The sequence below is a fragment of the Trichechus manatus genome, unplaced genomic scaffold (assembly GCF_000243295.1).
Source record: "Trichechus manatus latirostris isolate Lorelei unplaced genomic scaffold, TriManLat1.0 scaffold00049, whole genome shotgun sequence".
NCBI classification, from domain to species: domain Eukaryota; kingdom Metazoa; phylum Chordata; class Mammalia; order Sirenia; family Trichechidae; genus Trichechus; species Trichechus manatus.
The window spans coordinates 8704356-8721413 of NW_004443985.1; the positions used below are offsets into that span (position 1 = coordinate 8704356).

The 17058-nt window shown below is 41.2% G+C and overlaps 1 protein-coding gene across 1 annotated transcript in view; it reads left to right on the forward strand.

Annotated features, from left to right (window-relative positions):
- GADL1 (glutamate decarboxylase like 1) overlaps window positions 1–17058 on the forward strand; it is a 166409-nt gene that overhangs the window by 58770 nt on the left and 90581 nt on the right. The window contains exon 11 of the mRNA XM_004377357.2: window positions 7355–7554. Within this exon, the coding sequence (XP_004377414.1) occupies window positions 7355–7554 (200 nt within the window). The remainder of the gene's footprint in view (window positions 1–7354; window positions 7555–17058) is intronic.

Below are 17058 nucleotides of genomic sequence, written 5' to 3' on the forward strand. Positions count from 1 at the left end.
ACATAGACCCACCATTAGTCAGTAACTGTGCACGAGACCAGGAGAGCCAGGTGGAAGTTACGCAGAGGGACAGAGTCAGGTGAGGCGAAGATAAATCAAAGGCTTTGATGCTGCACATGATTTGATGACTGTCTCTTAGGACTTATAAAGTCTTCTATACATTTTAAAGCCAGAAAGAGGGAACATTTTTGTGATTGAAGGGGAAACATTATATTACAGATAAATACAAAGATGATGCATGGACATGTTTTTGGAGAAATGAAGACAAAGGGCTATGTTCCCACTTTTTATATGAAAGTCTGTTTAGGAAAAATAACAGCAAAAGATTCCTAAAGGTGATGTGTAGTGCGAGAAGCTCAACATGTCGGAGGAGAAATAAATGGTCTGTTGGTTTCTACAAGCTTCAGACACACCCATATACACAGATGCCTTGGCTAACCTGTATTCTAGTGCTTGAAATCTCACCTTGAAGTGACATCCCCACATTGTTCTTTTTTCTTTCTTTGAATCTGAGGTAGGCAGTCCATGGCTCAGCCTAGTACATAGGCCTTTCCCATGGTTCAACTGGACTTGCCTCCTCTGAGTGGAAGTAGTACTGACATTATTGCTCTCTGTTAGTCCCTCCACCCCACACCAACCACTCAGCATTCGGTCAACATAGCCATTTCCCCTCTGCATAAAGTAACGCCAAGTGATAAGTGTTTACTTAGGCAATTGAATGGCTCCTTTGTGCTCAGTCCTACTAGTGTATGCTCTGGTCCATTTTCATTTCATAGTACGCCTTTTGTGTCTTCCATTCACCAGGCTGAGATTTGTAAGGACCCGTAACATTTAGGAAGGCTCGCAAGTATGGGTGCTTAAGCAAGGTCAGGCCTAGCTCCATTTGGAGGATGAAGACCATGGATAACATTTTCTATTGCTCTAAAGTTTCTTATAATATCCTTAATATAGTCTATCGACTTAGTCTATTTCTATAAAGTTACTGACAGATACCAAACCAAAAAAAAATCAAACATGTTGCCATCAAGTCAATTCTGACTTATAGTGACCCGATAGGACAGAGTAGAACTGCCCCAAAGGGTTTGCAATAAGCACCTGGTGGATTTCAGCTGCTGACCTTTTGGTTAGCAGCCAAACTCTTAACCACCACACCACCAGGGTTTAAAAAGCAAAGTGGGTGAGGCGGTGTAATATGCTTATTTCATAAATAATGAGAAAGTCTACAAGTGGTTTCCAGTTCTTTTGCTTGCCTGAGGAGAGACGTAAACCAAAGGGAGAACAGGCCATGATATCAGAGAGGGTCAGGTGGTAGAGGGATATGCAGAAGAAAAGTGGTGGGCAGGGTTATGGCCAAAGACTGCGAAGTGTTCCCAGTTTACATTATTACATTAGGTTTTCACAGTGTTCCTGTATGTTGGGTAAAGCTCAGGTATCATTCTTTCCATTAAGTCCATGAGAAGAATGAAACCCAAGATAGTAGTTGGCTACCGTTGGGCTCTGACACTAAGTGACCAAACCAAAACCCGAATCCAAACCTACTGAGATTCACTTTATGCTCCCAGATCTGTGATGACGCTTTGAGTTGTAATATCTGTATGAAAATTCCATGACTAGTCGTTATTACTGTGGCATGTCTTACTTGGTGGCTTGACCACTCTTTACCCTTCCAACCTTTCCTCTCCAGCTGTGCCTCACCTCATTAATTAGTTCCAGTCGTACCAAATTAACTCTGTCCATCTTCCACAGCTCCTCATCTTCCAACTCTCAGCTGATTTATTTCTTATTCTCCTATATAACCTCTCCAGGTTTCTGAAAGAGGACCCTCCTCTGTGCTCCGTGGCACTTTCTACTTTCCCCTGGTCTAGCACTGCATTGAAGTGGCCTCTTCCTATCCCCTTCTTAAGGTTCTTGAGGGTAATGTCTTCCTTATTTACCATTACATCACCAATGCCTAGCACAGCTTTGGGCCTACATTAAGGCACTCAGAATGTTTGTTCAATAAATAAATAAAGCCAATATCAAATGGCATAATCATTTTAAAAATCCACATTTATATTCTAGGTTACAACCAAGCCTTTCTAGTAGTCACAGCCTAAATGTGGTTTTGGGCATTTGATCAACCAGTATTAGCCTTGATGCTTAGCACTTCCATGAGGTTGTATGCCCAGGCTCCTGGCATTATAGTCTTCGGAACAGGTCCTCAATATATAATTTCTGAATGCATTGATTAGTGCAAACGTGATTACTCATTTCCTAAGGCATTTAATTTAGACAATTTCTTGCTTGTAAGCAGTGGTGATATGGGAAGAGTCCTATGAGAAGAGTTTTTTGTAGTTTTTGTTTGATAAGCTGAAAGACTAATTATCTGAGTTGTGTACAGAAACCTGATTAAAAGCAGGCCCATGTGGTCACTGACTCCTGGGAACTAAACTACAGAATCTGGTCTGAGCTGTGAAAATCGAAGATGGCTTGGCTAATCTTTACAAGAAGAACATGCAACCTATGGATTAATTACGAGTTTTTAGTGATATCCTTAAATATCACCAGAGTCATATGTATTTAGAAAAATCTCAAAATGCTTTATAACCAAGATATTACCACTAGGGAGACCAGAAGTTGTATTTCCAGGAAAAACGGTCTGAAACAGGATCTTAGTTCTTTGACCTCTAGTTCGATGTGTTGCTGTTTGACTTTTCACCTTCCTCTTGATGAACTCTTAATGAGTGTCTATGGAGCACACTTTTCTACACATATATATTAAGTACTCACTTTAGAGACAATAGAGTGTAATGGATTAGTGGACTAAGAGTTCAGGCTCTGAATCCAAACAGCCTTGGTTTGAAACCCAACCCTACCACCTTGTAGCTACATGATCTTGGGTAATCAACTAAACCTTTCTGTGTTGCGGTGTTCTCATCTGTACAGTGAAGTTGATGGAAATCATAGAACTTATCTCACTGAGCCGTTGTGAGGATTAAATGAGTTCATAGATATACAGTGCCTGGCACATAGTAAGCACTAGTAAACATTAGCTATGGTTGTTATATGCTAGGCCCTGGGCTAGGTGTTGTGCTTCCTTTACTCATGTCATGTGCCTGTCATTTGCCTGCTTGCTGTACTCCATTCTCAGCACTTCCCTCCTTTGTTCTGTGAGGAAGGCCTGACCCCTGAACACCATATTTCCCAGGCTCCTTTGCCATTTGGCTTCCTGCTAGATTTGGCCAGAAGGTTCAGACAAGAGATTGAGGTTGGGAGGCCATGGCTCTCTCTCTGCTTGAGTAGCATCACTGGCAGAGGCTGTCTCTTCTCCATTTCTCATCACCCTCCAAACAGAGCCTCCCTCCATGGCCACATGTCCCACCAGGCAGTCCCAGTTCCCAGGCTCCATATCAGCCATTGGGTTAGTAGCAGCTTCCTACTTTGGGAGTGAGGCAAATACAGAAGAAAATAAAGCAAAAAGAAAAGACAGATCCCTGATGATGTATATAATTTAATCCTGGATCTAGTGGTGCCTGAAAGTGATATATGCCTGGATTTTTAAAATATATGAATCCATAAAAATTTCCTTTTTTGGCTGAGGGCTGAGGATCATGATCTCGGGGGACATCTAGCTCAGTTGGCATAACATTTTATAAGGAAAATGTTCTACATCCTACTTTCGTGAGTAATGCCTGGGGTCTTAAAAGCTCGTGAGTGGACATCCAAGATATGTCTACTGGTCCCACCCCATCTAGAACCAGGGAGAATGAAGAAAACCAAAGACACAAGGGAAAGATTAGTCCAAAGGACTAATGGACCACAATAACCGCAGTCTCTACCAGACTGAGTCCAGCACAACTAGATGGTGCCCAGCTACCACCACCGACTACTATGACAGGAATCACAATAGAGGGTCCCAGACAGAGCTGGAGAAAAATATAGAACAAAATTCTAACTCACAGAAAAAGACCAGACTTACTGGTCTAACAGGTCTAACAGAGGTGGGAGAAACCCCGAGAGTATGGTCCCCAGACACTGTTTTAACCCAGTGCTGAAGTCACTCCTGAGCCAAAGATTAGACAGGCCTATAAAACAAACAATAATACACGTAGCTCAACCATATATATGAGACTAAATGAGCATACAAGCCGAGAAGGCAGGAGGGGACAGGAAAGCTGGACGAATGGAAATGGGGAACCCAAAGTTGAGGAGAGTGTTGACACGTCACTGGGTTGGCAACCAATGTCACAAAACAATATGTGTATTAATTGTTTAAAGAGAAACTAATCTGCTCTGTAAACCATCACTTAAAGCACAATTAAAAAAAAAAAAAAAGTCTCTTTTTGCTTGTTACTTTGATTGCATTTACTTCACTTGTCACTATAAGAGTCCAGATACAATGTCTGCTAATCCCTGAGAACTGTTTGAGTTGATAACACAGCATAAAGAGATTGCTATTCTCATTAGATTCTTGCCTTTGGAGTCCACATAACCAATGTTTATTGTCCAGTTAGGATTAAGGGTAGGCAGATGAGCAAGATAAACACAGTCCTTCTCTTTGATAGCACAATAATAACTAATTACTATTTTTTTTTTGTTTTCCAAAAATGTGAACTTTGACTATACTTCTTCCAAAATGGTATTTCCTCTGGAGATCTGAGCATTTTCTCTTGGTCGATGCATAGCTTAAAACTAAAGGACGTCTCATCCATTTTAATACAAGGATACAAACTGAAATGCAAAGCAGGACGTTTAAGGGGAACGTTTTCATTTATTTTCCATAAAATAAATCCCAAGCCTCCAGTTGTTTGTTATGGAAGCTTCCCAAGGCAGGAGGATTTGTCGGTGCCACGAAATTAACAGTGTCACCAAGGTGGGACAGTCACTCATGCTGCTGTGTGCTTTCTTGGCTCTCGTCTTCGCCGTTTGCCTATGATGATGCCGTTTGTCTTCCGATAATGGATGGGCCTCCTTTCCCTTTCAGTCACCAGCGTAAGCCAGTAAAACTTGCCCAAGACGTGTCCAAAGTTCATTCGCTCTAGGGATTTTTTTTAATCTCTCATGGTTGATCAAAAGAAGTTTATAATCATGATGCAAGTACCTGTGTATGTATGTGTTGTGATCGTGTTTATATGCTTTGTCCTTAAAATATATACAGTGGCCTTTTAATGTTATAAGATAGGGCCAGGCTGCAGTTGCTATGGAAACAGTAACCAAATTTTCTGACCTTTGAAGGTAGGGAGATGCAGTGGTGGCAGCCGAGGTCAGAGCAGAGCAATTTCTGACAATCAAAGTAAAGATTTAAGAGTAAGGGACTTTTCTCCCTTAGTGTTCAGGCTGGAGAAATCTACTTTTTCCCTCAGTATCTACCGAGAGTATCCATCAGAGCTAGGCTGAAGACTCACTGCACCAAAACCAGTTGTCATCAAATTGACTCTGACTCATCGTGAACTATGTGTGCTAATACTCATTTCATTATTATTTTATACCCAGGTTACTGGGTACATAGGATGAGTGGAATTTTCCAATTCTTGATAAAGTCTGGTGTATATATATATTGTTTGTAGTATAAAATCCTGCTTTGTGGTAGTGAAACACATTTAGATCCAGGTTAGTGGCCACACAAAACAGTATTGCTAATTAAAATAGCAAATTCGTTCTTTGATTTGGAATGTGATACCGTGAGATTTTCTTTCTATTCTTTAAGTACAAGTTGATCAGTCGAATGAAGCACATTTAAAACACTCTGTGATCAGAAGAGGATATTTTTCCAGGACCTTACTGTGACTACTGTGGACTTCCTCTGTAGCTTGCTGTGCGGCAATGATAGTTTTGCGTTGTTAAAATTTGGAAGACGCGTCACAAAAGAAGCTCATCTATCTGCATTTATTCTACTCGTATTTATTATTTGGGAAATGTGAATGAAAAGTATGGAGTATGGGAAGTAGCATCATCCTCCTGATTGCTTAGTGAGGGTCCTCTGTGCCTGGCCCAGTATTAAGCTCCGTGGATGTGGAAATCAGTGGGGCATGATTCCTGCCCTCATGAACCTACTTGGCCCCTCAAAGAATATATATGTTGACCAACAAATGCAGCCAAATGCCAAAAAAGAAGAAGTGAACCCTCAGGGATAAGCAGCTAAGGAAGCTGAAGAGGAAGTAAAACTTGAGATGGGACTAGATGAAGAGGGAAGGTGATGTTCAGTTTGTTGTTAAACGTCAGAACTTATAAAGATGTTGCATATATTCTTTTGAATGTGTCAAATATTACAAATATTATGCACAAATAAAAGTGACACAAGATGAAACTAATGGTGTGAGCAAAGATATAAACAGGACATGATCTGGTGGTTACGGAATGTTGAATTTATTAATTACGCTGGAGAGCAAAGGGTTCTGTAGGTATTCTCCAGTTATGAAGATATTCAAGGAGTTGTGGGGGCTGTGACTGACAAGTTAAGAAATTTGAATTTTTGTAGATACTAAATGACATTGAATACGAACAATCATGAAGATGGCACAGGATCAGGCATCGTTTCGTTCTGTTATCTGTAAGGTCACCATGAGTTGGAGCCAACTCAGCGGCAACTAAAAACAACAACAAGTGACACTGAAGGTAGCATGGCTTAAACTCTTCACAGTGCGGGGTCAAGGCGAAGACCCTGTGATGGGTGCTGAACTCGGTAAATCATCATCCACTTCTTCACTGCAAGTAGCCAGTCAGTAAATGTAAATTGTATTTAGTTGCAAATAAAACCAACAGGAGACTCTCCCAAAAGACCCTTTGGGATGGTAGCTGATATTTTGTGGTGGGAAAAACTTGTTGGCTTTTGTTTAACTCTTTCATAGCTTTTTCTCTGTGTTTTTTTCTCTGGGTTACTATCACTTCTGGCCCTTTTCAGTGTGAATATGATTTGAAAAGGAGAGGATGTGAAAGCTTAGTTTTTGCCTTTGAAATTGTATGAAGTATGTACAGTGTGCTAATTACCCCTCCCCATGTGGAGCCTTGGGTGAGTTATAGATAATTTGTTCATTTTAAGAAGCTGGCCCACCTTGATGTTGTGTACTGATGTATAGATGATGGTCTGGTGGTCTCAAAGCTTCTCAATGCCTGTCAATGAGATTGTGCAGATGGATTCCAGAATTCTCAATTCTGAGGGTTTTTTTGAGAAACAAAATGGATAATATGTGTCTCAAAGTCAGTACACACCTGTCACTTCTGATGTTGAATAGTCACGAAGTGCAACATATCCTTGACACAATGTAGTAGAAGATCACACAGGTTTTGTTCACGTGTGTGATTTTCAAAGTCAAGTGTGTTCTGAAAATGGAGAGATTTTTTAATCATCTTTCTTTCTTTTTGTTTTTTTCAAAAGGACCTTCTTAAGAAATGCTACTCTGCCAAAGCATCTTACCTCTTCCAGCAGGATAAATTTTATGATGTCAGCTATGACACAGGAGACAAATCTATCCAATGCAGCAGGAGACCAGATGCATTCAAGTTCTGGATGACCTGGAAGGCCCTGGGCGCATTAGGCCTTGAAGAAAGAGTGAATCGTGCTCTTGCTTTATCTAGGTACCCGCCTGTGTGTGTGTGTGTGTGTGTCCATGTAAGTCTGTGATAGGCTCAATGGAAGTAGCGTTCTCAAAGTCTACACGTGTTCTTCTACTTGTGCATTCCTTCTTTCATTCAACAAACATTTTCTCATGACCTGCTGGCGCAGTGATTTAAGTGCTTGGCTGCTAACCAAAAGAACAGCGGTTCGAACCCACCAGCCACTCTGCGGGAGAAAGATGTGGCAGTCTGCTTCCATAAAGATTTACAGCCTCGGAAACCCTATGGGGCAATTCTACTCTGTCCTGCAGGGTCACTATGAGTCGGAATCAACTTGACAGCAGTGGATTGTTTTTTTTTTTTTTTGGATTACGTGTTAGAAACTGTGAACAAAGCAGTCCTACCCCATGCCCTCAAGGATCCTAGCCTAGTGAGAGATACATTCAGGTGATAATCAGATAATTCACAGGACAGGTGAACCTCTGTTTTGGAAAGGAGAGGTACATGGTGCTCCAGGAACACTCAGGAGGCTCCCCTGGTCCATTCCTGGGGGGCATTGGCAGAGGCTTCCTGAAGAAAGTGGCATTCAGCTGAGACCCAGTGAAGAAAAAGGGCCAGAAGCACCAGTCCCAGAGCTCTGGATGGGAGCAAGATCGTGGGGACTTATAAGGACCTGGAAGCAGATCTGTGAGCTGGGAGCATTGTGTGTGGGGCTGGCGTAAAGGAGTAATGTGGAAGCACCATGTGTGCCTGTCTCGTTGTAACCTTAGAAACAAAGCTTTTGACATCCCTTTAAAAGACATTAGGAGAGTCATTGAGATATAGGTGCCAGGTTCCCTGCCACCCGAGTAGGACTGTTGATGAGCTTTGATCAGTAGATGCAAAGGTGTAAGCCACCTTTGGTGGTACAAGTAATTAATGGACTCAGCGGCTAGCCAAAAGGTTGGAGGTTCAAGTCTACCCAGAAGTGCTTCAGAAGAAAAACCTGGTGATCTGCTTCTGAAAAATCAGCCATTGAAAGCTCTATGGAGCACAGTTCTGCTTTAACAGACACTGGGTCACCATGAGTTAGAATCACCTTGATGGAAGCTGGTTAATTCAGTCTGTAAATGTGTCTGTGAATGTGTTTTGTTGGGCATGCACTGCATAGGTGCTTCCTGGTGTGTTTTTTTTTTTTTTTTTTTAAATCAGAAGTAAAATATTTAACAAAAGTGAAATTCCTTAAAAAATCTGGATTTTCAACTTCTCTTGAAAGTGTTAAAAAGCAAAGATGTCACCTTGAAGACTAAGGTACGCCTGACCCAAGCCGTGGTGTTTTCAGTCACCTCGTACACATGCAAAAGCTGGGCAGTGAATAAGGATGACTGAAGAAGAATTGATGACTTTGAATTATGGTGCTGGCGAAGAATATTAAATACACCATGGACTGCCAAAAGAATGAACAAATCTGTCTTGGAAGTATAGCCAGAGTGCTCCTTAGAAGCAAGGATGGTGAGACTTCGTCTCGCATACTTTGGATATGCTATCAGGAGGGACCAGTCCCTGGAGAAGGACATCATGCTTGGTAAAGTAGAGGGTCAGTGAAAAAGAGGGAGACCCTCAATGAGATCGATTGACACAGTGGCTGCAACAGTGGGCTCAAACTAGCAGCGATTGTGAGGATGGTGCAGGACCGGGCACTGTTTCATTCTCTTGGAGCCAACTCAACAGCACCTAACAAGAACAACACCTTGAAGAATCAGAGTTGGTTATGACGGTGCATTGTTCTCCTGAGAACCACAGTTCCCACTGCTCCCTGTTTATATCTGGCCTATCTTAGTAGAGCATAGAAGTACAGACAACTTGGCTTCAAAACCTAGCTCTACCATTTATAAGCTATGTGACTTGAGAAAGTTACTTAACCTCTGTACTTGAGTTGCATCCCAATAAAAAGAAGATAACAGTAACACCCAGCCCAAACAGTTATTGTGAGGATTAAATCAATTATTATATGTCAGACACTCAGAACAGCACCTGGCATAGGGTATGTTCTCTATGAGTTTTAGTTATCATATTCCTAACCTGGCTGGCCATGGTAGGCATTAGAGTTTGTGATCTTTGGTTTGGATTGTCTCTCCTCCTTCAGTCCCTGTTCACATTTCACTTGCTAAAACCCAAAGTGTGTCCTTAAAGATTTGTGACACTGGGAAGTGTTACGGGGATGAACTGCTAGGTTTTCCTGTTGTTGTTAGCTGCTGTTGAGTTGGCCCCAACACATGGGGACCCCATGCACAATGGAACAAAACACTGCCCAGTCCTGCACCATCCCATGATCCATTGTGGGTCGGACCCTGTGCCATAGGGTTTTCATTGACAGATTTTCAGACGTAGATCTCTAGGCCTTTCTTCCTAGTCCGTCTTAGTCTGGAAATTTCACTGAAACCTGTTCAGCATCATAGCAACACACAAGCCTCCACTGATGGATGGGTGGTGGCTGTGCATGAGGTGCATTGGCTGGGAATTGAACCTGGGTCTCCCACATGGAAGGTGAGAATTCTACCACTAAGCCACCAGTGCTTCATTCCTAAGGGCACTGTATCAGTGAACTCCAAAAAATCCAAACCCCTTGCCATCACGTTGATTCTGACTCACAGCAACCCTATAGGACAGAGGCGAACTGCCCTGTAGCGTTTCCAAGGCTGTAAATCTTTATGAAACTAGGCTGCCATATCTTTCTCCTGCAGAGAGGCTAGTGGGTTTGAACTGCTAGCCTTTCCGTTGGTAGCCAAGCACTTAACCACTGCACCACCACAGTTCCTTAGAGTAGGGATAGTGGTGAACAAAACAGTCCCAGTCCCAACCCTTAGTCAGTTTGGTAAGATGAACATTAAACAAATAACCATACAAATGAATCTATAATCACAAAATGGCATGCTTCCCTTGAAAGAAATGAGAGAATATCATATACAGTATAACTATTGAGTGTTCTACCCTTCCTTGGTGCTGGGGAAGTGTCAATTCCTCATAGCATATGTTCCGACACTAGATGAGAGGTGTGCCTTTATTAAACGTAGGGTGATAATTATCCTGTAGTGAAAAAATGAAACCATCTGCCATAAATATTCATAGTTGTCCATTAAGTTAAAATAAAAGTCCAGGAAGCGGTGTTCGCTTTTTTGCATTTTCACATGCTTTTCAAGTGCAGTCGAATCTCTGTATTATTTCACTGTCTAAGCTGCTAAGCAATTCAATGACAGGTGTCTTGAAATAAGGCTAGATATAAATATTTGATGATTGTATTTATTTTAAATTTAACGTGTATCTCAGGGTGGGATTTAGTTTATAGTCTAAGGATACTTTCTAATTTTTGCAGAGAAATATCACAGGAGGATAAATGTTAACATTTCAGTTCAATTCGACAAACACTTATTGTTTGTACGTTTGTCAAGTTCAATTGAATTGAAATAGCATTTCAGTGAGCATTGCTGCAGACTCCGTGACCTAGATTTCAATATTTGAAAAATAATCTCTCCTATTTTGTGCTGTTCCTCAAGATAATTCTACTGCCTTAAATTTCTACATGATCCCCAACACTCTATGCCTCCTGTTCCCCCACACCCGGTGCCAAGCCAAAGACAGAGTCCTTTCAGGTATTGTTGGAGAGAAACAGCTTTCACCAGACCTTTCTGCAACAAAGAGACTTCTTATGGCAACATATCAGAAAACAAAACAGGAGATTGACTGCAAGCACTCAGGCTGTAAACAGACCAAAATCCAAGGAAGTACAGTCTATAAGTGCTTCTTATAAAATTTTGACAGGTGCTGATTCATAATGAGTAAATTACTCACAGACTATGATGGCTTAAGACAAAGAACTAAGATCATGACTGGGTGACCTTTTCTTGTTTTTGTTTTTCTAACAATTTGATCTTTCGGCTCAGAGGCCCTGAGTGTGTCCTATGATGGTTGTTTTTTTTATTTGTTATGTGGGCTACGTGTGATGATATTGTGTAGATCTTTAACTCACTTTCTGGGGTAAATCGTTACTTAGTTTAGGTATGTACATCCACAGTCCATTGAAACAGTTAGATTTTGTGGCCACCGTGTTTCCTAAGGCATTAGTAACTGACTCATTAAACCCCCTACCATAGAGTCAATTCTGACTCACAGCAACCCTATAGAACAGAGTAGAACTGCCCCCATAGGGTTTCCAAGGCTATAAATCTTTATGGAAGCAGATCGCCACATCTTTCTCTTGCATCCTGGGATAAATTGCTATTTCGTTTTTGTACGCACATCCACTGTCCACTGAACCGATTAGAGCACTATGTCCCACCGTTTTGATATAATTTCCTATTGTTTGAAGCTTTTCAGATTCTGACAAACAAGTTGGCCTTTTGTGGTTATGGCCTGCTGTGGTTAAGTTAACCCATTTATCAGTATGTTACTTGGAATGAATGTGAAATTGTAAACTTGGAGAGAGTGCCTCTAGGGTTAAAAATTGTAGTAAATTAGCAGGAGAAGGGCTTTATTTTCATGATGTTATTTCTTTTCAGATTGACTTATTGGTTTATAGTTCTGCTCTTTAGGAAAAAACAACATTCTGAGTTTCTAATCTGTTTACTTGAGCGCATGTACAGTGATGTGCTGGTAAAATGGCTCTAAGGAGGGGGGAAAAACGCCCCAGTTTGTTGTGTCTGCCAATTTCTGTGGTGTAAATACTCCCATCAGGGCAGATTATGAGCTACAATAGTTATGGTTTGAAAAACCCCTAAATATTTAACAATCAGCTCTCACTAGCCAGTATGAGCTGGCTCCAGGGTACTGTTAATTATGTGAACCAGCGTGAGCAGTTCAAATCACTGACTGGTGAGAGTTAAAACACCGTTTCCCGTCAATCCCACTGACCCATGAACACTTGCTTCAGAATTTGCCTAATAAAAATGAGTCTCATCCATGTTAAGTAGGCTCTACTTGGCATAATTTCCAAGTCAGAGTGACGTGATTTCATTTCCAAGAAGTGTGATTTCCTTCAGTGGATGGTAACTGTAGCAAAATAAAGCTGCTCATGCTGATTGTGTTACTGTTTGGGGTGCACAAAATTATTGGAAGCCTAATGTAGACAACCAAAAGGTCGGAAGTTCAAATCCACCAGCCACTCGTTGGAAACCCTATGGGGCAGTTCTACTCTGTCCTACAGGGTTGCTATGAGTTGGAATCAACTCAACAGCAACAGGTTTGGTTTTTGGTTTTAATGTAGCTAATGGAGCCCTGGTGGCGCAGTGGTTAAGAGCTCGGCTGCTATCCAAAAGGTCAGCAGTTTGAATCTACCAGCTGCTCCTTGGAAATCCTATGGAGCAGTTCTACTCTGTCCTGTAGGGTTGCTGTGAGTCAGAATGGGTCACTATGAGTCAGAATGGGTTCAACAGCAATGAGTTTGGGTTTTGGATCCAGGTCTCTTAAACCGATTGACCCATTGCTGTCGCGTCGATTCTGACTCATAGCGATCCTATAGGACAGGGTAGAATTGTCCCATAGGGTTTGCAAGGCTGTAAATCTTTACTGAAACAGATTGCCACTTCTTACTCCCTCAGAGCGGTGGATTAGTACGTAAGAGCTTAACCACTGCACCACCAGGGGTCTCTGGCATCTGCCTAGGAAAGTCGAAAATGTTTTACAAAACCAGGGCTACCTGTTGCTGAGGATAGGCCTTTGTCTCTGCACCCAGGTTAAATGGATATTCACTAAGGAGTAGTTTTTAAAGGGAGTCTGGACGAGTCATGTGTGAAAGTCTTTCCAGCAACAACAAACAGCTCAGAAACTCCATTCTGCTACTTTGTACAGTCTCCAGTGTATCGTTTATTTATTCCCTTGACACACAGTCTCTGCCGTCTCTCAGATGGAATTCATTTCAGAGACTTGCCTGAATACGGAGGGATTTATTGTGATCAGTGTGGAAAAGATGAGCCCTTTTGTGAACATGTATTCTTCTAGGTAACCAGAGGGTGAGAGTCTAGGAGACTACAGAAGGGCCAACGTTTTTATATATTTTTTAATTGGTAATTCTTTAAAAATCACAGCTGCAGTCAAGTGTAGCATGTGGGTGTCTGTGATGAATCCCACAAGCCGTGTGATATGTTCTGATCCATTCAGAGTGTACAGACAGCAGAGGAAAACAATCTCAGGAGTCCTGAGAGGCTCAGTGCCTCAGAAGAACTTTCAAATGACATGAGACTGGGAGAAGAACTTGGCTCAGTGGTGCATGGAGACTCTAAGTGCCTGGCCGATTGAGAAAGGGATTTGAAAGACTATTTCCAGAAAGGAAAGAATGTCTTGCAAAAGAACAAGTGAAATCTAGGAAAATTCAATGGACTCATATAATGAATCAGAAAATGTGGGACCCTAATGTTGGAAGCACATTTGTAAACAAAGGAAGGGGAAGTGTTTTGAAGCAAGAGTATTATTCGTATATGCTTCAAAATCCAGCCAGCATCTTAATAGCATAAGTTTTAAGCCAGTAGAATTTGGAAAAACACTTGCAGTGTGCACTTTTTTTCTCTCTTCTCTTTTTTGCCAAGCATTGTGGGGAGGCCAGTGATGAGTTTTATGAAGCTATCATTGCTTTAGGGCGCTGGTGGCGCAGTGGTTAAGAGCTTGGCTGCTAACCAAAAGGTTGGCAGTTCAAATCCACCAGCTGCTCCTTGGAAACCCTATGGGACAGTTCCACTCTGTCCCATAGGGTTGCCCTGAGTTGGAATCGACTTGACGGCAACAGGTTTGGTTTTTTGATTTACCTAGATCCTTTTGTATTAGTGGTTTATGGTTCTTGCATTATGTCCCCAAACTGACGGCACATCTTTTTTCTGGCTGGCGCTACGTAAGAATAATTTTTAAAATCTACTTCGTCTTTCAAATGCTTCCATATATTAAAAAGAAGAACTGTGAGGAGTAAATAATTTTTCTGAATGTAGGCAGAAGTGACACAAATAATATCTTAGATTTGCCACCAGCAACTCATTTCATCTCACGTTTATTTACGGTAACCTAGAGAATAAGCACTTCTAAGCTGGCATTTCTGAAACTATGCTCTGTGGGACACTAGACTTCGAGAATTTATTAATACATGTTCTTCAGAAAATTACTTCATGGTCAGTTATGTTTGGGAAATGCTACCTATGCTGTTATTCCTCTCTTGGACATTCATGGTGCCTGTTTGCACATTAAAGGCCCTGAGAAGCCTGCAATATAGAAACCTTTTTAACTTTGCTTTATTTGTACACACTGTTGATTGCCCACCCAACAGCTATTCTCCTTTCTCCCTTCCCAGCAGAACCTTGATTTTGTGTAGGCTGCAGTGTTCATGATGTTCCCAGTTGGGATCATTGGTCTAAGCCAATCTCCTTTGCCAAAAATTGGTTTAGGGCTGAGCAGGTGACTCAGTTTAAGTCAGTAAGATACAGAGAGAACTCTAAAGACTTGAGAGAAAAATATACTTTCCTAGACAGAATTGCATGCATGAGGAGAATCTGCTTTTGCTCCAGCCCCTTTCTTTTTTTTTTTTTGGGACAGTGTTGTATAAGGATGTGATGTATGGAGCTGTGGCAGCCATCTCGTGAACATGAGAGGAGACCTCACATCTGAGCATGGCAGACTGAAGTGATAGAAAATACGTGGTCCTTGATAACATTGTTGAGCCATCTAATCATCCCAATAAATGTCCTTATGACTTGAGCCAAGTATATTTTTAATTGTAGACAAAAGCCATCTAATTGATAAGTTCAGCATTGCTCAAACTTGTTTGACAGTGAACTCTTTTATGTGGGAAACCTATTTATATGGTATTCCATAGAGCATAGTTTGGGAACTCTGGTGGAAGCCTTTTATGTTTTTATAATAGAAACATACTTTCTTCTCCCAAATCATGTCTACCTTCAGCTTAGCTGGAAGGTTACATGGGGCTGTATAGGCTCCAAGAGTGACTTCAGTGGGGACATTGACCCCAACACAGAGTCTGGGCCCATATGGTTGCCAAAAGCAGATTTTTAACTAAAATAATTCAGCTGTTTTAGAATGCCTTTCCTCCAGGAGCAGCTTGAGGCAGCTGGACAGAAGTATTTTAAATTGAGACTATAGGTGGTACACGTTAAGTTTCCCAGGCATACTCCATTAGACAGGGAAGGATCTTACCAGTGTAGTTCCACATCTCCATTACAGCATGAGGAAACTGAGGCAGACTCAGGGAGGCTGAGGAATTTTCCTAGGGTCCCAAAGATGCACAGCTAGACTCTTCTAGCCTGGAGTTATCCCCAGAATTTCTGGAGATGGAAAGCTGAACCCCTATCAACAGTTCTTGGTGAGCTCACAGATCTGCTTGGAGTAGGTTGAGGTACCTCAGGCAATAGTATCAGCCTCCTGGGGAGGAAACCATGGCATCTGCTTTTGAATGAACAAATTGCCTGTCCTTTAGTGCCAGAGAAAGTGAGAAAAGTATGGTTCATCAAGCTTGTCCTGTATAGGTAGAGATTGCGTAGGTCTACTTGCTTTGTTTTGTGGTTTACATTTTTTTCTATTATTAAGTTTCTTTTCAAACATTACACAAGTAACCACACCTATGAAACTTTGAAAAAAGATATAAAAAGACAGCTGATAACCTCTGTTCACCTCCCATCACATCCTGTTTCTCCCTCCATGAGGGAAACATTAACAATGTATTGTGTATCCTTCCATACATTAGTCTGTGCTCATACAGACATGCGAATAGGAACTGATTTTGCCTTCTTTCTTTACATTTCTTAAAAAATGGAATTATATTATCCAAATTAGTCAGTACTTGGTTTTATCTCTTAATAATACGTCATGAGCATCCGTACGGTTTCGTAAAGGTAGATATATATTTTTTAATAGCTGCATCATGTTTATTTCTATAATACATTTTAACATTCACCCATTTCTGGATATTAATATTATTTCTAGTTACTTTGTTATACACTCAAATGTATAAACATAGATACAACAACATATATGGGTATGTATATGTATATATCTGTATATAATATCTGTCTGCCTGTCTATCTATCCATCTGTCTATCATTAGTACTGGTGATTTTTTTTTTTTCTGGTAGACTAGCAATCAAAAGTGCACTGCTGGATCAGAAGATAGGGGTATTCCCAAAACCAATCCCACTGCTGTAGAGTCAATTCTGACTCATAGCAACCCCATAGGTTTTCCCAGGCCGTAAATTTTTTTTTTTTTAATTTTTTAAATTGTATTTTAGATGAAGGTTTACAGTGCAAGCTAGTTTCTCATTAAACAATTAATACACATATTGTTTTGTGACATTGGTTGCCATCCCCATGACGTGTCAACACTCTCCCCTTCTTGACCTTGGGTTCCCAGTTACCAGCTTTCCTGTCCCCGCCTGCCTTCTCGTCCTTGCCCCTGGGCTGGTGTGCCCATTTAGTCTTTTTTTGTTTTATGGGCCTGTCTAATCTTTGGCTGAAGGGTGAACCTCTGGAGTGACTTCATTACTGAGCTAAAAGGGTGTC